We start from the raw sequence: 22,295 nt of genomic DNA on the forward strand, positions 1-22,295 counted from the left end.
AGATGTTAGAGAAGGATATGCCAGCTGTGTAACCCTCCTAACCCTCCTAGAAGCCTCTAACTTAAATGTAGGAAGGCAGCCACAGGGTATCAAAGGTGGTAGGAACCCTAGAAGTCATTTTATAGATGCAACACTGAGCCCTGGCAGCCTAGGCATCGTAGCCAGTATCGCGGCACTGTGACTAGAGAGACACAGCCCAGGGAGCCAGATTACTGGTGTCCTGCTTGGGGCACTGCCCACACCATCATGGCAATAAATACACTAAAAGAGATCTATGTATTCCGCTAAATGTAGGATAGCCTTGCTAAAGCCTGTGGTTGGTCTGGTAGAACTAGGCATAGATTTGAGTCTTACCAGATCCACACAAGGGAGATTTTATTGGAAATATCAGAAAGACGTGATCTATAAATAATCATTCAGCAGGAACCTGTAAAGCAGTATTAAATAGCAAAATTCTAGGCCACGTTTTGAAAATAGGTAAGAACATACAACCTCAGAAGTTGGCATAAATTCTAAGTGGTGCAGAGGGGGAGCAGGAGGCAGGTAAGGAAGGGAGAAAGGTATGTGTAGTTAATTCGGGCCATTGGATAGTTCCCTCAACCAAAATGTATATTCCCTGACCGGCTCGGGATGGTACCTTTAAAGCTTTATTTTTTAGAATTGAAAGATGAGGGTAGCAATTCCTTACCCCTTTATTTGATTTAGTTATCCTGCCTTACTTTACATATCACTTAGATGAAGATTTTGATAGGTGTCAAGATATTAAAATAATACCTATCGTGGGAAGGCGGTGGAGGGCGAGGGCAGGAAGGAAAGGGAAGACACTCCAAGCGCGGACTGGGATGGGGGCTCTGGAAGCCAAAATAGCACACCTGTGACAAACTTGATCTTCCATTATTTGCCCAAGGGCAGGCCTGCTTATCTTCCTGCTAAATAACTGAACAAAATATGATGGTAAGTTAAACAGGAACAAAAAGCTTAACTCAGAATCACGTAAAGTGGTTCAAAAATATAACTCTTACGATGCTGGCCAAAGACAAATACCGGCTCCACAGAACCTGATACATCCCCATTTCACAGGACATTTTGCAGGCAAGAGAAAATTACAGTTGATCTTGGCACGATACGGACAGAAATCCTTTAACATTGACACTTGAACCCAGCATTCTGAAACACCATACCTTGGTTGCTCCAAAATGAATTTATGAAAACCACACACTTTAGGAAGCCATTTTTGCACAAAGAAGACGAGAATGCCAGTGCCTTTCCTGTTAGAACTAAAATTTGCTTTTGATGTGAAATTCATCTTCAGTGCCTCATAGAGCTTTGCTAAAGCCCTTCCTTCTTTTTAGCAACCTTTTTCCTTCTGCTCCGTCCCCTCTGCCTGGGGCACCCCTCTGGGCACCTTCCTTAGGAGAAAAGCAAAAAGTGATAAATCCAAGTCCTGATACCTCATGCTGAATTAGTTTAACACAGAACATTGCTAAGGATACAGGCTGGTGTGGACAAAAGCACCAAGCTTTGGTGGGTTCAAATCCCTGTCCCGTCTCTGTGCAACACGGCATGTTACTTAACCCTTCTAAACCTCAGCTTCCCCATCTGTAAAGGGAGTAAAACAGTAACCACCTTAAAGGGTTATGAGGAGTCAACAGAAAATGGCAGTACCATGCCTAGCACCCTAGTAGATGTTCCAGAAACCTGTACCCCCTCCCCCTCATCACTCCGTAGGCAAATTTTTTAAAGAGACCACAGCAAAGTTTAAAAACTGGAGACAACGAGATGACCCTCAACATAAAATTTAGTCCTCCACTCCTTCCCCAGGCCCTCTGGGGATAGGAGATATTGGGAAAAAGAAGACTCTCCACGCCTTCTCTAGTCGACAAGCACCTGCTCCGTGTGATCCCAGGACTGGTTACCTCAAAACCAGGTTGACTGTGTATTTGTGCCACCAGATTTCTAACAAATCAGTACGTGGATGTTACTCCAAGCGTGGCCCGTGGACAGGCAGTATCCACATCTCCTGGGAGCTTGTTTGAAATTCATACTCTCAGATCCCACCCCAGCACTAGAGCCTCAGAATCTGCATTTTAGTGAGACCCCCAGGTGACTTATGTGCACATGAGAGTCTGAAAAGCACTGACCTAGACCACATTATAGTTGTACGACTTTTTAAATCCAGTGAAACCATCATGGTCCATGAGAACTTTCAAAATTCTATGCATATGGCTACAACTCTGTGGTTCACCTCCCTCCCATCTTTCTACCTCCATCTAGAATACTCCCAGGTGCCTGACTTAGACTTCAGGAAGTTAAGAAGAAATATTTGTAGCAAAAAAAGCCCCATCATAAAACACAGATAAATAAAGGAAGGCATGACTAACATTTCTTTGTCTTTTTGGGAGCAGTTACGAAACCAGTATGAAAAGTCATGGAAGGACCTACAAAGGAAAATAATCTGAAAAAGAACAGCTCTATATCTATATCTATGCATATATTTATATACATGTATGACTGAGTCACTTTACTGTACGCCTGAAACTAACACAACACTGTATATCAACTCTAATTAAAAAATAAATAACTAAAGGGGGAGAAAACAAAGAAAAGTCCTGGAAGGGCAATGGCTAAAGAACGGTACGGAGAAAATCAGCAGAGGAAATGACACAAAGCTAAATCAAGCTGATGGTGATATACACACGACCCAACAGGTTCCCTGAACGAGATCTTGCGCTAGGAGGGAATTTCCAGTGACTTTCCTATAGCAAGTCCCCGAATGACATGGTCCCGTCCAAAGTCCCCAGATGAGCCCCAGCAATTTCACATTCATAATTTTGCAGTATTTTTCTTAAAGCGCCCTCCTCCCCCCAAGTTTGTGAACTTCAGGCTCTGCAACACCCAGATCGAACCTATTTTCCTGTAGGATCTGACACTGCATAGCCACCTGCCCTTCCACGCACCATTTTGCCTGGTTCTGCTGCCCGGGTCCACGGCGGTGAGGTTGCTCTGCTCTTGCAGGAACACAGCCCCAGCTGTCCTCCTTCCAGCAGCAGCAAATTGTCTCACATTTTCCCGGCTACTAGGTCAGAAATGGCTACATTACTCAGTGCCCCCCAAACGTTTATTGTCCTGCAAGGCCTTACACAATCCCACAGGAAACCGCGCTCAACACTTAGCCAACACTTGTTGACCTGATTGAGTGCAACAAGAACGGAGACAAAAGCATATTTCATAAAGGTTCCAACTTTGATAACTACAGCTCCTGCGTTTCCCAGGCAGCTCTCGGGTACATGTGATAACCCGTCTTTGTTTGGAGAGCTCTGCGCTGGAAAGGACAAGAAAATATCTCGGCAAAAGCCCGCTTGTGATGCTGACTTCTCTCACACGAGTCAGGAAACCATGAGGTAATGCCAAAGTGTGCAGAGAATAAGCAATGAAAACTTCAACTCAACACTGGACCCAGGGAGGTCAGAAAGGTTATGAGAGAGAAGGTGAGCAAATGATCGAAAAGGAGCGCATTTCCACAGCTTAAATTAAGAAATCCAGACGTGGAAGAGAAATGGGTTTGGCTGATGTACCAGGCACCAAGAGTGCAATGAAAGAATATGATTATCACTTGACTGATTTATGATGACCACTCTAATGATTTAGGACAGCATCACAACTTTTAAATTTTATTTTTTACTTAAAATATTTTTTATTGGAGTATAGTGATTTACAATGTTGTGTTAGTTTCAGGTGGGCAGCAAAGTGATTCAGTTACACATACATATATATATATATTCTTTCCCCAATTATTATGGTTTACTACAAGATATCAAATATAGTTCCCTGTGCTATGCAGTAGGTCCTTATTGATTATCTATTTTATATATAGTAGTGTGTATATGTTAATCCCAAACTCCTAATTTCTCCTTCCCCCCTTTCCCCTTTGGGAACCATAAGATTGTTTTCTACGTCTGTGAGTCACAACATCATGGCTTTATTCATTCTACCATCTTCTCCAGTGCACACTGACTATATAATCTGTAATGAATCTAATGACTTATTTTAGGCTCACCTATGGACAGCTGAGAAAATTAATCATCCTTTTGGCATGCATTGACACACTGTATTAGCTTATAAATTGTTGGCTACTTTAACTTATTTGTAAACGTCTGTGGTGTAACGAAATCTTGGGTGGGCCGAGGAGGGTGAAGCCACTGACTTTCAAAGAGGTATTCTTTTGAGTGGACACAAGATGAGCATTATTTCTATTCATTCATTCATTCAGTCAGTCTTACTGAGAAACTACCATCTACCAAGCATTCTGTTAGGGGGCTAGAGACATAGCAGTAAACAGAACAGAGGCAGCCCACAGCTTTAGGGAGCTTATGTCTAATGGAGAAGGACCACAAGTAAAGACTTAATTACAGTAGAGTGTCTGAAAAGTAAATATTTCTATTTGAAACTGGAATTTGGGGAACGACAGAGTCCTTCAGGACAATTCAAAAGAGGAGAAATTATACCCTGATAGCAAATAAGTCACTGATGGATTCCACATAGCTCTCCATCCTCTAGGAATCAAGTAGACAGTCATTTGAGAAATTGAGGGTGAAGCAGAGTGACAGTGTCAAAGCAACCTGGACAAATGAATTCATTCTACACTCTGCTAATTCATTTCCTTTCCCATCTGGCGATTTGTATTTACTCTGCTGTTTAAACATGGTAGCACGGCTGAAGATCAATTCTATAAGAAAAAGACAGTTTAGGGCAGGGGAAGATGAAGTGGCAGAACCCTGAAAACACCTAGGCACAATCTCTTGGGATTCTCATCCCTTCTTGGGGCTTGAAACACTCAAGGGCAGCTGGGAGGAGTGGTTTCCTCTGAGTCAAAATGTCCCAGATTTATTTACTTATTCTATTCATTCACTTCCTCTGCCACTTCTCCCGAACCTTTCTTGGGCTCTGTATTTTCCATGTCTTTAGTCCAATTCTAACTTGTTATGGCAACCTGTTATTTCCCTCAAATGATTTAATTTGCTCGAATTATGGTCTGCATTGTCACCTCTACCCAGGGAGACCCATAGGAATTTTCTCTGAGCTTCTCCACGTGAGCTTTTAGCAGGCAACAAGCTTGAGTAGGGCTGCAGCATGGGGTGATTTGACTTCATGATGTAAACAAGCTTGTTCAGTTGGGAGCAGTAGTGCTTACATTTTTAGAACAAGAAAGAACCTGATAGGAGCCATTGTGTGTGGGGGGTGGGGGAGGGGTGGAGAGGAGAAAGAGAATGTGTCGTCTGTCTTTCTTCCGGCTTCTGGTGACCTCTGTTTTTCTCTTACTTTAAAAAATTCATTTGATTCATGGCTTTAAATACCATCTATGTACTTATGGTTCCAAATTTCAACCAGGTCCTCTTGCCTGCATTCCAGACTTGTGTGTGACTGTCGCCTTGTCCACCTATACTTGGAATATCTAATAACCATGTCAAACTTAACATGTCTGAAGGTGACCTCCCGACTAACCCCTCAAACCAGCTCCTCCTACAGGCTTTCCTTCTCAGCTAAGAGCAACTCTAGCCTTCCAGTTGCTCAGGCCAAAGAATGTGGAATCACCCTTGATTGTTACCCTTCTTTCACACCCAAACCTCTGATCCATCACAAAATATGGTTAGCCATATCTTCAAAATATATCCCAAATTTGGCCACTTTTCACCACCTCTGCTGCCTCCTACTGGTCTAAGTTGCCACTATCCATCGCCTGGAATATTGTGATCGCCTGCTGTCTGCTCTCCCTGCTTCCACACTTGCCGCCTGCTGTCTGTTCTCCACTGACTAGCCAAAATGATGCTTTCACATGTAAGTCAAAAGCCCGCCACTCCTCCTGCCTGAACTCTCCAATGGTTCTCTCACTTCTAGTCCCCTAGTACTGTCTCTAACATCATCTTATGATTCTTCTACCTCACATTGCCACTCTTACAATATTCTGAGCACCACCTGCCCCAGGGCCTTTGCACAGGCTGTTTCCTTTGCTTGGCAAACCATCACAGACATCTGACTGATTCATTTCCTCATCTCCAGGCTCTGCTTCAAATGGCATCTTCCTAATTAGCCCTACCTAGACCATCTTGCTTAATACAACACCTCGCTCCACTCAGCACTCCCAATCTCCTTTACTCTGCTCTACTTTTTCTTTTTTTTACAGCACCTCACACCCTAAAACTGACTACATAATTTACTTATTACCTTTAATGTCTATCTCCTCCCTGAGGGGTAAGCCCACAAGGGCTCTGATAGCTTCTCTCTGCAGCCTGAGGTTTTCCCACAAGAATCTCTTCACTGTGGGTGTCACTCTGTCGTCACCTCCTGCTCTTATGTCTCCTGGTGCTAAAATAATATACTTGGAGGCTGGGATCTGATGTGAATAGTTTACACTTACTGGAATCAATGAATGTGTCATCTCTCCTACAGATGCTTAAACTTCAGGTTCAATGGTGGAACAAATAGCCTCTTTCCTCATGAAAGGAGATTGTGAGTGGAGGGTGAGGGTGGACACAGAAAGGTTTGTTATGTGTTTTTTTGTTTGGTTTCCTTCTTTTTTTTTTTTTTTTTTGGTTTTTTTTTGTTTGTTTGTTTGGTTTTGGTTTTTTTGTTGTTTTTGGGGGGGAGTTGTTTGCTTGTTTTTTTTTATTATTTTGTTTTTTGTTTGTTTTTTTGTTTGGGTTTTTGTTTTTGTTTTTGTTTTTTGGCCGTGCTGCACGGCTTATGGGATCTTAGTTTCCTGACCAGGGATCAAACTGGGGTCCTTGGCAGTGAGGGACTGCCAGGTGGTTTTGTTGTGCCCTTTCCTGACATCAATGAAATCTTTATATAGGCTATTGGCATTTTATCAATTTCACTCCTGTTTTCTTAGTGGAAGGTAATTGGGGTCTAGATGGGGTTGGTGCACTATGACTACCACTTGTTTTTGGAAATAAAATTTATTGGAACACAGCCATGGTCATTCGTTCACGTATTGGGTGAGGCTGCTCTCCTTCTCCAACAGCAGAGTTGAGTTGTTGCGACAGAGGCCATATGCCTGCAAAGACCCCCCCAAAATTTGAAAACTCGTGCTCTAGGAGAATCCTGCCAGCTGTGGAAGTGACCTAGTAGCTTGGGATTTAGTTCAATAGCTGAATTCAATAGATCTTCACTGAACTGTCTTGTGTGCAAGGTGCCAGAGTTGGAAGCAAAGGAAGCAGGCAAAGGGGAGATCTTTATGGAACCCCTCCACCTATGATTCCCACTTTGATTCAAATTATTTTTTCCCCAAACTTTATTATGAATAATTTTAAAATACAGAACAGTTTTTAAAAAGTATGGTGAGCACTCATACACACTAGATTCTACAATTACATTTTACTATCTATTTATCCACCCTTTATCCATCCATCAGTCCACCTTATTGGTATTACTAGTACTACTATTATTGTTATTGTTATTTTTTTCTGCATTCAGAGTAAATCACAGACATCAGTGGACTTCATACATGAATACCTCAGAGTACATAACATCAACTGGAGGGTAATTCAAATTAGCCTTTTATTTTAACTCCAATCCTGCAATCTTGAAAGCAGCCTTCATTTGGCCAGAAGACACAGTCTTACACAATCTGAAAACTGAGAAGGGTTATCAGGATAACTGAGGTAAGTATCAGGGGAATCATTCACCTAAATTTCTCTATTTCCCTGGTTCAGAGGGGCTTCCCTGGTGGCGCAGTGGTTAAGAATCAGCTAGACAATGCAGGAGACACAGGTTCAATCCCTAGTCCAGGAAGATCCCACATACCGCAGAGCAACTGAGCCTGTGAGCCACAACTACTGAATCCGTGAGCCACGACTACTGAACCCACACGCCACAACTGCTGAAGCCCGTGTGCCCTAGAGCCTGTGCTCTGCAACGAGAGAAGCCACCGCAATGAGAAGCCTGCACACCACAACGAAGAGTAGCCCCTGCTCGCTGCACCGAGAGAAAGCCGACGTGCAGCAACAAAGACCTAACGCAGCCAATAAATAAATTAAAAAAACGAAGACCCAACACAGCCAAAAAATACATTAAAAAAATAAAAAAAATTAATTCAAATCCCTTGTTCAGAGATGAATCGGCCTTTCCAGGCTGAGAATGTTTTGCTTCTGATGAATTCTAGGAAAGTTCTGTGGCTCAAGAGAGAGGGTCATAAGCTATTCTTTTCTAACATGCTGACAAAAACCCACGGGCAAGAGAGTACTGAGTTTCATGCAATGGTTGATCACATGTAGCCTCTGGGTCAGAACACTGGCCGATGGACCATTCCACATTCATGCAGATTGCTCTCACGAGGGTGGAAACGGGAGTCATGCATACACATCTTTTCTGGATATTTTTGGATATCCTTGACCACGAGCACATTAATGCCCTTCATAAAAGAATGTTTACAAAATAATCAGTCCCTTACTTAGAGCCATTCCCTGGGTCCAGAGAGTCTGAATCCCTAATATGGGACACTCTAGAGATATTTGTCATGTAATGAACAGCGGTTACCGTGCCCTGGGAGGCAAATTACCAAAACCTGACCAATCTGCAAGATAGATTTTTTTTAAGAAAGATTTTTTGAGTTGATTGCTTGTTGAAGGAGAAAAAAATTGCAAATGATGAAGTATATAAGATGTCCATGTATTTCTATACAGTATATTTTTGAGAAGAAAGTCAGTCATCCAGAAGAAGAAAAAAATTTTGAATGAAAGAGGAAAAAAGGTCACATAAAATATGTTGATAACATGAGTGTCTTCAAAGATAACGGTGTTATTCGGAATCATTTAGCGATTGATGGTGTATCTACACACTTATACTTCCAGCTGCCTGTTCAACATCTCCAACTGGATGGCAAATGATAGTGTGAAAAGTGCTCAAAGCTCTATGTATGAAGTCACATCTCTCATCTCAAAAGCCAGCCCTGTTATGGTGAAACGTTACATGCTGCACATTCCATTTGTAAAAATTTAACCCCCCCCCCATGTTTTTTCCCCCCTCATTTTAAGTCTTCTAGCTTTTCAGGTCTGCTCCTTTCTTTTTTCTTTTTTTCTGCAGTAGCCTGCAAATAGACTTCCCTGCCTTGCCCTGACCATGCAGGCCCTTGGACTTAGCTTCTCCCTGTGACTGGCTTCTCAAAATCAAGAAGGAAGGGAAGCTCTTCTGCCTGTTTTAGTTTCAGAGGTGGAGGGGATTCTGAGTCCCAGGGGAAGCTTTGAAAAGGTTACAAACTGGAAGCATCCGCAAGAGTATGGCAAGTCCGATATAGAAGTGGGTAAAAATATACAGCAAAGTCATTGTCGCCTGTTTTCTTGTATTAGGAAGCTGTCCTTCTAAGTGCTGCGTGTTACAGAGGAAACTTTCAGGACACCTGTGCTTCAGAAGTTACTGCTCTGGCCAGTGAGATGCAATATTTCACCTCTCAAGTCTAGTTTAATAACTTTTTATCTTACTGGATGGCTGCTTGCCTTGGTAATAACATTTAGATGGACAGATCTGCTTTCTGAAAGGGTAAATATTTGTAAGAGTTTTTCTTTAGCCCAGAGAGTTTTGAAAATCTACCTCATCTCTTTTCTTGGATAAAAGCACATTTTCCAGTTATCTATTCTCATGAAACAAATGACCTGGAAACTGAGTGGCTTTAAACAACCATGTTTATCTGCTCACAAGTCTGTGGCTCTGAAAGTAGGAAGCACACAGTTGGGTGTTAGTGTCTTAGCCCCGTGGCGTCAGCTGGGGCAGCTGGGGCAGCCACTTCCCAGATGGCTTGTTTGTCTATATATCTGGCGCTGCAGTGTCCTCGGCCTCTATCTCCTTCCTCACATGGCCTTTCTTCCTCTAGGACCTCTCCTCCACGTGGCGTGGGCTTCTCCCAGAATGCTGGTCTGAGAGTCATCATTCTTCTTCCACGACAGCTGGCTTCCAAAAGGCAGGAAGCAGAAGCTGCCGGGTCATTTCAGAGCCACGCCCAGAACTGGCACACTGTCCCTTCTACCGTATTCCATCGGTCAAAGCAGCCACAGGCCCTGCCTAGTCTCAAGAGGAAGAGAAGTAAACTCCACTTGTGAAGGGGGGGAGTGTCAAGGTCACATTGAAGAAGACGACCTGTGTATATGGGAGATACTGTTCGAGCCATCTGAGGAAAAGAGAATCTTCCAAAGGAGGAGAAACAGTGACTGGTCTGCAATGTGTAGTCGTGATGATTGCTAGGTGAAACTTCTCACCCAGACTTGAGGGGACAGACTGGCAAGGTTTCCTAGGGGGAGCGATGTGGGAACTGAGAGCTGAAAGATGAATGGCGATAGGCCAGATCAAGGAGAAAGTTCCAGGCAGAGGCACAGCAAGCTGCCAAGAGAGTGAATGAACATTCCAGAGCCTAAAAAACTTCAGCATAATGGAATGAGAGGCTGTCGGTGAGTCTGTGTGTGTGAGAGTGTGTGTGTGTCCTTGAGCAAGTGTCAGCATGCTGAGGGTGAGGCTGGATTAAAAGACATCACAGTACTTTCTCTTGAGGGCAGTGAAGGTTTTAGGCGGTTATTCCAATTCCGTGCGACTTGGAGTATGGCTTGGCTATCAGAGAAGATGGATGGTGGCAGTCAAAATGGGAAGCACTTGGACATATTTAAGAGATAATAGGAGCAGAATCCACAGGATTTCAAGGTGGAAGAGTGATAGCTTGAGTTTCAGGCTCAGGTGATTGGCTAAATGTTGAACTTTTTGGTAGGGAATGCAGAAGCATTTATCAAGGACCACCAAATGCCAGACGGAGAGTCCATGCTCTGTCATCTTTGGAGACAGTTGCAGAGATAAGTATGATGATGAGTGACAATATTATCTCATGGCGCTGTTAACGTTCCTGTGCATTATCTCATTTAGCTTTGACTCATCGACGTTAGGTGGGAAGGGGGGAATTTGGGCGCCACAGACAAATAAGGAATGGTGGGGGGAGTCTTTCTTCCTCTGTGGCCTGTTCTCTTAGAGCAGGGGGTCTGCAAACTAGGCGTGCAGCTGAGTCTGGCCCACTACCTTTTTTAGAGCCTGTGAGCTAACAATGGTTTTTACACTTTTCAGTGCTTGAAATAAAAAATCAAAAGAATAACACTTCATGACAAGTGAAAATTACATGAAATTCAAATGTCAGTAGCCATATTTAAAGTTTTATTGAAACACAGCCATGCCCACTTATTTACATGTTGTCTCTGGGTGTTTTGTTGCTACAAACTCCAACTGGCACAGTCTCCACCGAGAACACGTGCAAAATCGAAAATATTTAGTATCCAGCACTTTCTCTCCTTCTTCAAAACCAGGCAATGAGCTTTTTGGTGTTTACAGAACAGAAACCCGCAGCAGCATCTGCAAGCTCGCAATCTCCTGGAACACTCTCCGATTCCCCCACCCCCTTGTAAGAAGCGACCAGCAGACAACTTATTTATGTAACAAACTTGTGTAGTGCTTAGGACCTGCCCAGCTCATTTAATTCTCATCACAACCCCAAGGCCTTGTATTGTATTATCATCACCATGCCCTTTTTACAGTGGAGGAACCTGAGGCACAGAGAGGCTGAGCCACCTGCTAAGGTCACACAGCTAGAAATGGTAGAGGCAATATTCAAATCCGTGCCGCCGAGCTCCTCGGGTTGCGTGACCGGCGGGTTCCACATAAAGACACGTTTCCTACAAGGTCCAATTGGGGCCTTCGCCCTGAACAGAACACCTACCAGGCCCATCCACCCGTCCCGGGGCGGGAGGGGCGTGGAGGCCAAAGCGGGGCGGAGCGAAAGGATCCGCGCCATGGCGGGCTGTCAATCAAGGAGTACCCCGCGCCCAGGGCCCGCGAGACCCACTTAGTCCCGCCTCCCGCCTCCCGCCTCCCATCGGCCGCCATCTGCGAAGCGCTGAGTCACGGTGAGGCAGCTGCGCCGCGCCTTCCGAGTCCGCCCTCCCCACGCCCTGGCCGCCGCCGCCCGGGCTGCCTCAGCCGCCCTCACTGGGCGGGAGTACGGGCGCCCGCGGGGCCGGGCGGGGCGTGGGCCGCGTTCAATTAGCAGGACCCCGCCCTCTCCCGCCCGCTTGAGACTCCCAGGGGAGTCTCCTAGGGAGATGGCTAGAGATGCTTAAATAGTCCTCTACGATTGGGTGCGAGTACAGACAAGTTTTCTTTCTGCAGAGCAGTGCGATCTGGTAAGTACCTCGTTAGTGGTTCACGTGCGTAGAACTTGACTGTAGGAGTGTGGAAAGACCCAGAAATAGTCCAAATTGGGGGCGGGGCGTAAAGCACTTTCTAGATGCTCTAGGTAGGTGATGACAGTTCTGTACCCCACAGCGCGGCACCCAGTAAATATTGATTGCCTGCCCCGGGGAGGGCACATTTAGAGTAAGCCTTGTTTGCCTGCCTGCCGGGCTTTGCCGCGCAGAGTGCCCTGAGTAGCAGCAGCTCACATTCTTAGAGCACTAACTCCATTCCTTTGCGGTAGGCAGTCTTATTACTCCTATTTCACAGGTGGAAATACTGAAGAACAGAGAGGCTTAGCAGTTGGCTTCAGGTCACACAGCGGGTACATGGTGAACTTGGGAGACCCAGGCTGTGTGGCTCCAGAGTCTGTGCTTCTTGCTAAAGCATCTCTCTTCGTTTGAGTGGGAATCTTTGAAGGATTGGATTATAAATCGTTTAAAGAAGAGGGTTAGGAATTGCGGCTATGGTCCGCAAGCATTTGAAGTGGAAACGGGATTGACTATACTTATTGTGTGATATGCCATTGAGTAGACTTTTGAATTGGGGGTATGGGTGGATCCTGAAATAGGGATAGCATTGCCAAGGGCACCCCCTGCGTGAGTTTCCTGTACTCTCGAAGAAGACTTCACGAGAAAGCGCAAAGATTTCTTGCCACTTAAGTTGACCCTGAACTTCGGGGATGGATGGGTATTTGAATTTGACCCTCAAAGACCCCTTTCAGTGTCAAGGTCTTCGGCATGTTCAGGTGAGAGTCCCAGACCTCTTGGTTTTTCTCCGTGTTCCCTGTATCTCCACACCGATCTCTCTCAGCTCATGGTAGCACCTCCCTCATGGGGCGGGGCAGGGCAGGGTAGGGGGGAAGTACAGAGATTGCAGTCAGGTAAAGCACATAAAGTGCTCATTAGAGGTTCTAAGTAAATACCCAACAGAGCTGTTATTGCTAACCGTCCTCAGAGGTGGTGGTAGGTAGGACGCACCAGATAACCATTGTAAATCATTAGTAGGGTGCTGGGAACCTAGTTAGTACTCATACGCGTTCACCATTATTATTATCTTTTTTCACCATCATTATTGTTGTTTTAAAGCATCTAGCCCAGGTCTTGTGCAGAGTAATCAATTTAAAAATTGTAGATGTTAATATTTGGGGCAGGTATGAATTTCATATCCTGTATTTTATAGCCCTTGGGTGGTCCCTCCTTGATGACTTCTCTGTTTTGTTGTCCCTCCTTTTGCCCTCCATCCTTTACAGCTCAGCCTCAGAACACTCTCTTTTTAGTCTTGGACATGGCGTCGTCCAAGAAGGTTACCCTCTCAGTGCTCAGCCGGGAGCAGTCGGAAGGAGTTGGAGCGCGGGTCCGCAGAAGCATTGGCAGACCTGAGGTACACTGGTTGGGTAGCTGTTTCCTGCTTTGTTGCAGAAAGGACTGGTGGGACCCTGAGGGTAAACTTGGAAAGAGAGGGCATGAGACGATCCCGAGCTGCCCTGTGGGATGCCTTAGGAACCAACTCTAAACTTAACAATTGGGGTCTCCCCTGGGCCAGCCCCAGCCCCAAGGGGGTGTCTGTCATATGGATCCAGTGGTCCCGAGCTGAAACATCTGTGCCCCTCTCTGCACACCCACTGCCCGTCCTGGGTTGATCTGTCAGCCTCAACGTGCACATCACCAGACACACCCACCTGATACCCGCAGGTTTACCTGCCCACAGTCAAAGCACCAGGGAGAAACCGTGGGGCCCAATCCCAAATTCCCACGAGAGAGAATCTGATCGGCTTGGCTTGGGTCATGTCTCTGCCCTGGACCAGTCAGCCATTGCCAGGGATGTGAGTTCTCAGACTGCTGAGATGCGGCACTGTGGACCTCTTCGTGGGGGATAAGTAGGGGCTTCCCTCAGAGATGATGATTGTAGATCAGGCAGACATCTTTCAACATCAGAGAGTGTTCTTATTTGAAAATTATGGGAGACATGGGACTTGTGGAAAAGAAAACCTTATATGCACAGAAAGGTCATCAAATGGTGGTTGTAGTCCAAGGGATACAGTGCCCAGCACCAGATTCCAAAAACAAAATTCTTTTTTTAAAAATTTATTTATTTATTTATTGGCTGCATTGGGTCTTCATTGCTGCACACTGGCTTTCTCTGGTTGTGGCGAGCGGGGGCTATTCTTCATTGTGGTGCACGGGCTTCTCATTGCAGTGGCTCCTCTTGTCGCAGAGCATGGGCTCTAGGCGCGAGGGCTTCAGTAGTTGCGGCACATGGGCTCAATAGTTGTGGCTCATGGGCTCTAGAGCGCAGGCTCAATAGTTGTAGGGCACGGGCTCAGTTGCTCCGCAGCATGTGAGATCTTCCTGGAGCAGGGATCGAACCCTTGTCCCCTGCATTGGCAGGCAGATTCTTAACCATTGCATCACCTAGGAAGTCCCCAGAATTCTTTTTATTGAGGTGTAACTGACATATAATTTTAGTTTCAGGTGTACAACAGTGATTCAATATTTGTGTATATTGCAAAATGATCACAAGTCTAGTTAACATCTGTCACCATACATAGAAAATTATTTTCCTGGTGATGAGAACTTGTAAGATCTACTCTCTTAGCAACTTTCAAATATGCAGTACAGTATTCATTATAGTCACCATGCTGTATATTACATCCTCATGACTCATTTGTTTTATCACTGAAAGTTTGTACCTCTTGATCCCCTTTATCCATTTGGCTCACCCCCCCCACGTCTGGCAACCACCAATCTGTTCTCTGTAACTATGAGCTTGTTTTTTTGTTTTTAGTTTCCACATATAAGTGAGATTGTACAGTATTTGTTTTTCCCTGTCTGACCTATTTCACTCAGCATAATGCCCTCAGAGTCCTTCCACGATGTTGCAAACAGTAAGATTTCATTATTTTTTGTAGTTGAATAATATTCCGTTGTATATTTACACCACATTTTCTTTATCCATTCATCTGTCAGTGAACGCGTTGTTTCCATGTCTTGATTATTGTAAATGATGCTGCAGTGAACATGCATACAGCTTTTCAAGTTAGTGTTTTCATCTTCTTTGGATAAATACCCAGAAGTGGAATTGCTAGATCGTATGGCAGTTATACTTTTAATTTTTTGAGGAACTTCCCTACTGTTTTCCATAGTGGTTGCACCAATTTACATTCCCACCAACAGTGTAGGAGGGTTCCTTTTTCTCCACATCCTCACCAACACTTGTCATTTCTCGTCTTTTTGATAATAGCTTACCTAATAGGTGTGAAGTGATATCTCAGTGTGGTTTTGATTTGCATTTCCCTAATTAGTGATATTGCACATCTTCCAAAAAATGTTTTTGAATAAAGGAAGAAGTATATTAGGGAAATGGATTCTTGTTGAAAAGTGAGGCTGGTTTGTTCCTTTTCTTAAATTCTGCTCTGATATTCTCATACTCTTCCCACCATTAGCTTCCTATTCATCTGAGAATGTCTTTTGAAGTCCGTCAAATATTGTTTTTCAAAGGCATACACACAAACAGGATTATTCTAAGGGCTAACTGCACAGTGGATGTTGGGAAGATGCAGGTGGATGTGGTGTCATATTCTACTAGGCCACACCTCCAACAGAAGAATTCAAACACCCATCAGGAAACCCATTATTGTGTGTTGAGGGTAGCTAATACTTTAATTACTCCATCTGTCAGAAACACATCTGCTGAGAGGTTCTTAATTTTTCTGGTCTTGTGAACCCCTTTGGCGGTCTGCTGAAACCCATCAGTTCATTCTCAGAATAATGTCTTATCAATTCCTTCTCAGAATAATGCTTTTTAAATGCATCAAATACATGGGATTACATACAAAGGAAAACCTCTGTATTGAAATATGGTTAGCAGAATATTACAAAACCAATTTGTAATCTAGTAACTTAACTCTAGTGAACAGTAAATAAGATCTGGTGGCAGTTCTCATAGCTACCTAATTTCAAAGCTGTGAGGGGCATGAACAATAGTTCAGTATAGCTGCAACAGCTGTGATATGATATGAAAAGAGCTTTGATTTCTATTAGTGACAAAGTCACAGGTCCTGGTAATTTACTGTGGTTCTTTGACTACATAAATAATTAAAGGCAATGTTACATTTCATTCTGGAGATGGATGGTGGTGACTTGTTGCATACCAATGTGAATGTACTTAATGCCACTGAAATGTATACTTAAAAATGGTTAAACTGGTAGATTTCACGTTATGTTTGTTTTACTACAAAAAAATTCAGAAGAAAAAAAATTTCCAGTTAAAGGTTAGTGAAAATAAAAATGTGGGTTTTTTGCCCCCAGCCAAGTTTACAGTCACCCTGAATTCTATCCAGGGTACCCAGTCAAGAGTCCCTGGCTGAAAACCTATGCTTTAAAGACCCCCACATTCTACTAATTCAGAGGGTCTGCCATGCCCCAGGTGTGCCTCTGCGCTAAAGGAAAACAAATGGATAGGAATCATTCCTAATGTTGCCACCCTGGTTTAATCACTATTAAGACAGAGGGTGTTTTGTTTTCTTTTGGTCTCTGTATAGTTACATATTTTAGTTGTACAGAGTAAAGAATTTTGTGTCTTTAGTTTTTCATTTAACAAGGTAGCAAAAGCACTTCCCATGTTACTATAAATTCTTCATAAACACCATTTAAGTAGTTATGACATATTCCAGTGTATGAGCATAGCATTATTCTCTTACTCCTGGCCTTTCTTTTTTTTATTAAAAAAATTGTTTTTGAAGTACAGTTGATTTACAAGGTTGTGTTAATTACTGCTGTACAGCAAAGTGATTCAGTTATACATACACACACACACACACACACACACACACACACACATATATTCATTCTTTTTTTGGTATTCTTTTCCATTATGGTTTATCACAGGATATTGAATATAGTTCCCTGTGCTCTACAGTAGCACCTTGTTGTTTATCCATTCTATGTATAATAGCTTACATTAGCTAACCCCAACTTCCTGCTCCATCCCTCCCCCAGCCTCCTCCCCTTGGCAACCACCAGTATGTTCTCTATGTCCATGATTCTGTTTCTGTTTCGTAGATAGGTTCATTTGTGTCATATTTTAGATCCTACATATAAGTGATATCATATGATACTTGTTCTTCTTTGACTTACCTCACTTAGTATGATCATCTCTAGGTCCATCCATGTTGCTGCAAATGGCATTATTTCATTCTTTTCTTATGGCTGAGTAGTATTCTATTGCATATATGTACCACATCTTCTATATCCATTCATTTGTCGACGGACATTTAAGTTGTTTCCATGTCCTGACTATTGGGAATAGTGCTGCTGTGAACATAGGGGTGCAGGTATCTTTTTGAATTAGAGTCTTGTCTGGATATATGCTGAAGAGTGGGATTGCTGGGTCGTATGGTAGTTCTATTTTTAGTTTTGTAAGGAACCTCCACACTGTTCTCCGTAGTGGCTGTACCGATTTACAATGCCACCAGCAGTGCAGGACGGTTCCCATTTCTCCACACCCTCCCCAGCGTTTGTTACCTGTAGACTTCTTGGTGATGCCGGCCCTACTTTTGACCATTGAGGTTGTTACCATATTTGTTAGCTCTCCACACACTGCCAACTTGCCAGAAAGGTGGACCCCAACCCTCCCATCAACAGGGAGGAAAGCATCACTCTCACTTCAAGGCAGTTACTTTTCAAACTCATTGCACCGAGGCTCTATCAGTGGAAAATAAAATCTCATAAAAAACCTGGAGCCCAGAGCTATTTTAGCATAGAATTTACAACAGTGTTTAATATTAGTGGCCCTAGGTGACACGTTCCCTGTGACTGTAAATGTGGAGGTAGAGGAATTCACAGTGGTGTTTCGGTGATGAATGGTAAACAAAAGATGGAGCTGGGCTTGCTGGCACCTTCCATTACAATTGTATATGGGCCGGGGCAGCCAGGCTGGAATTGAAATGATTGCATAGTGTGATGTTAGTGGGTGCTTCCTCTGTGCTCCCAGCAGGAGGGAAACCCGTCGCTTATCTGCATTTGCCTCTGTCCCACTGCCCCCTCTGCCAGACAGTACTTGCTGATGTGATTTTCCTTGGACCACTATCATGCAGTCACACCTCAGAGATGTTGCAGGTTCAGTTCCAGACCACTGTGATAAAGTGAATATTGCAGGAAAGCAGGTCACATGTTTATCTTGGTTTCTCAGTGCATATAGAAGTTACTTATGTTTAAACTACAGTGTAGTCTACTAAGTGTGCAATAGCATTATGTCAAAAAAAATGTACAAGAGTGAGTCAAAAATTATCTGCACTCCAGTTATATTAAAACTTCTAATTCTATAGCCAGAGTGTGGATAATTTTTGACTCACCCTCGTACGTATCTTACTTAAAAAAATACTTTAGGGACTTCCCTGGTGGCGCAGCAGGGGACACGGGTTCGAGCCCTGGTCCAGAAAGATCACACATGCTGTGGAGCAAATAAGCCCGTGTGCCACAACTACTAAGCCTGCACTCTAGAGCCCGCGAGGCACAACTACTGAGCCTGTGCTCTAGAGCCTGCAAGGCACAACTACTGAGCCTGCAGTCTAGAGCCTGCAAGCCACAAGTACTGAAGCCCATGCACGCCTAGAGTCTGTGCTCTACAATAAGAGAAGCCACTGCACTGAGAAGCCCGTGCGCCGCAACGAAGAGTAGGCCCCACTCGCCGCAACTAGAGAAAGCCTGCGCGCAGCAACGAACACCCAACACAGCAAAAAAACCCCACCAAACCAAAAAAAACTTTATTGCTAAAAAATGCTAACCATCATTTGAGCCTTCAGCGAGTAGTAGTGGTAATGTCAAAGATCACTGATCACAGATCACAGTAACAAATAGAATAACAATGAAAAAGTGTGAAACATTGTGAGAAATACCAAAATGTGACACAGAGACGCAGAGTGAGCAAATGCTGTGGGAAAAATGGCTCCAATAGACTTACTCGATGCAGGGTTGCTATAAACCTTCAATTTGTAAAAAACACAATATCTGTGAAGCGCAATACCTTGAAGTGCAATAAAACAAGGTGTTCCTGTGTGTGTTTTTTATTAGGAAGAATTTCTAACGTAGAAAAGTAGAAAATAGTCTGAGGACTCTCCATGTACCCAGCATCCACAGCTCATGGGCAATCTTGTTTTCTCTCTGTCCCCATCCATTTCTTCCCTCAGTTTTTGAAGTGAATCATTTCATTTCATTCATAAGTATTTCAGTTTGTATCTCTAAAAGATAAGAACTTTAAAAAATAACTATAATCCCATTATCACACTTATAAGAATTTCTTAATATCAAACCACCCTGTTCCTAGTTGATGCAGCTGCTATAGATGGCACTCCATTATCAGTATTTCTAGACCTTGAGTCAAGGTAGAGGAGCATAGAGTCACAGGTCAAGTCCATTCAAGGCCATGTGTAGACCTCGGTTTCGACTGCAACTACGTGTTGGCAGTTTCTTTCTACCTTCTTATCATTACCCTCAGGCTCCCGTCTAGAAGCTGAGTAGGCCCCGGGGTGGTCTGAGCTGTTGGAGACTACCTTTGAGGGGCCTCTGCCTTCTGCCATCGTATTGTCTTGATGTAGCCTGGCCTTTTGTCAAGTGTTGGGGGGAAGTTTCTCATGAGACAATACTGTAAAAAAAATAAAAAATAATTTAAAAACAGGCATTATTGCCGTTATATCAGTTAGATTAGGCTCAGCTGTGTATAACAGAAAGCATCCTCCAAAACCAGTGGTTTATGTACGTAAGGATTTGTGTTTTTCTTTTGAAAATCCAAAAGTAGGTGCTCCAGGGTGGGCCTGCAGGCTCCACACGTTCCAGAGACCCACACTCATTCTATCTTAGTTCATCATTCTTAGTACATTCTTAACTGTATTACCTTATGGCCCAAGACACTGTTGGAGCAATAGCAACCATTTGCCCTTGGCTGCAGAGAGGAGGAAGAGGGGAAAGGGAAAACGATATATGCCAGCTGCCCATCCTCCTTTTATAAAGGATTTCCTGAAAAGTCCCACCCAACAACTTCCACATCCCTCTCATGAGCCAGATTAGGTCATGTGACCACACCTAGCTACAAGGGAGGCTAGGGACCTAGCACAAGTACCACTTGGGATGTGGGTGGAGTACCTTCTGTGTACACAGAATTATTCTAGATTCAGTGGAGCATCATAAAGCAAGCATAATGTTGGCCCTGTCCCCGAGGGACTGATATTTCTGGCAGTTCGTTCCATTGCTTCCTGATTTCAACAAAATGCCTGGCCGCTGGAGCTTTGTTAAGGGACCGCCACATGCCAGAGGGGTGTTGGCCTTCTTAAGAGATCAAAAGAAATAGCTTGGAAGCTGCCAGCTGAAAGTGGCAGCTAAAGGATTTGGAACTGTTTGAAGGAAAGGAAATTCTCATGTGGTTCAAAAACTTTGAAAGATCATTAGTTTAATATGTAGGAAGAGACAGCTGTGGATGAGTTGGGGACCAAGTCAAGACATTTTAGAAACTCAGAGTCCTCATATGTATCAGAGCTTGTCTAACATGTTCTTGAATACATGCTGAATGTTTAGAGAACGTGAGGAACTTCGATGAGGCCTAATACCCCGCCTGTGAGTAACACTTTAGGACAATAGTCTAATGCAAGATACTCTTGCTTGTTGGAGGAAGAATGTCTCTTACACACGTGCTGCATCCTTTGGCTAAATAAAAGGTTCATCCCTCTGACTTTGACCTCAACCAGCCCCCTGACTTCTGCAGGCTTCTCCTTGTGCTGGCTTTCTTCGTGTGTGTGTCCATATGTCATGGACTGATGACCGGAAGGATTGAATATGTGATCCAGGTATCACAAATAGGACTTTCCAAACGATGAATAACTACTGTTCTCTAAGTGGTGGATGGTAATGAGGGTAGGACTGGAAACAGGGAACCTCTTCTTTTCACGATTTAGTTAACAGCAGGACGTATTTGCTCATGGGAAATTCTTTGATCCCAAGAAGCAATACATATCTCGATCTCACCTTTACCCACATTTCAATACCATAGAACCACAATAATCTAGAACTAAAAAGCCACCTTGAGGCTCTAGACCGTTTGGCATGTAAGGAAGTTGTGTCTCAGAGATTTATAGAACCGGTACACTGCCATAGATACCACTCATCTGTGTAGAACCTGCCCTGCTTCAGGCACTGAGGCAGGTGTTCTACATCATTGTTTCCAGGCCTTCAAGGTGTGTATTATCCTGTGAGAAGAAACAATGTATAATAGGTATGAGAATTTTCAACCTTTCCTCCTCCCAGCCCAAGTTCCATTCCTGGGCTTTCATTGAGCTGAAATGGAATTATGAGAGACAGGATGAGACTGAAAGGATCCAGGATCTGATTTTCACTGGAAAGGAGAGTTACTGGTGGAAGAGAAAAAAATAAATTCAGAAGGTGAGGGGGAGGAGGAGAAAAGGAAAGAGCCGTCTCCAGGTGGTTGGAGGAGTTTTGAGGGCTTCCCTGGTGGCGCAGTGGTTAAGAATCCACCTGCCAATGCAGGGCACACGGGTTTGAGCCCTGGGCCGGGAAGATCCCACATGACGTGGAACAGCTAAGCCGGTGCACCGCAACTACTGAAGTCTGTGCGCCTAGAGGCGGTGCTCCACAACAAGAGAAGCCACCACACTGAAGCCTGTGCACTGCAACAAAGAGTAGCCCCTGCTCAACACAACTAGAGAAAGCCTGTGCACAGCAACGAAGACCCAACACAGCCAAAAATAAAATAAATAAATAATAAAATAAATCTTTAAAAAGGGAAGAAAAAAGAAAATGAAGGGGGGAAAACAGTTATTGCCAACGGGTGTTGGTTGGAATATTGCTTCCAAATATTCACTCCCTCCCCGTAATAGATTATACACTCCTGCCCACTTTTAGGTGCGTTACCCATGAGTCCCATAGGGAGGGTTTAAGTGCCTTCCTCTCTGCCTTTGAGCTTGACCATGTCACATGCTTTGACCAGTTTGATGTGTTACTGTGTTCGTGCACTGTTGGTTCCTGCCTTTGGCT

General features: G+C 43.9%; 2 protein-coding genes across 8 annotated transcripts in view; one reads left to right on the forward strand and one right to left on the reverse strand.

Moving 5' to 3' along the window:
• The window catches only part of BMX (BMX non-receptor tyrosine kinase), a 56,785-nt gene extending 53,711 nt beyond the window's left edge, over positions 1-3,074 (reverse strand). For all 3 annotated transcript variants that reach the window (XM_057717730.1, XM_057717729.1, XM_057717728.1), the window contains exon 1: positions 2,958-3,074. In XM_057717730.1, coding sequence (XP_057573713.1) covers positions 2,958-2,960 — 3 coding nt within the window. In that variant the 5' untranslated portion in view covers positions 2,961-3,074. The remainder of the gene's footprint in view (positions 1-2,957) is intronic.
• A 7,342-nt stretch (positions 3,075-10,416) lies between these two features.
• PIR (pirin) overlaps positions 10,417-22,295 on the forward strand; it is a 90,501-nt gene continuing 78,622 nt past the window's right edge. For 2 of the 5 annotated variants that reach the window (XR_009050237.1, XR_009050238.1), the window contains exons 1-2: positions 12,048-12,203; positions 13,505-13,635. Coding sequence is in view for 3 of the 5 variants with exons in the window: in XM_057717733.1 (XP_057573716.1) it covers positions 13,540-13,635 (96 nt within the window). In the remaining 2 variants the exon portion in view is untranslated. Of the gene's footprint in view, positions 10,437-11,915; positions 12,204-12,681; positions 13,001-13,504; positions 13,636-22,295 lie in introns of those variants that run through there. The other 3 variants (XM_057717733.1, XM_057717734.1, XM_057717732.1) reach the window with 3 other exon arrangements.

This window comes from Hippopotamus amphibius, chromosome X (genome assembly GCF_030028045.1).
Source record: "Hippopotamus amphibius kiboko isolate mHipAmp2 chromosome X, mHipAmp2.hap2, whole genome shotgun sequence".
Taxonomy (NCBI): Eukaryota; Metazoa; Chordata; class Mammalia; order Artiodactyla; family Hippopotamidae; genus Hippopotamus; species Hippopotamus amphibius.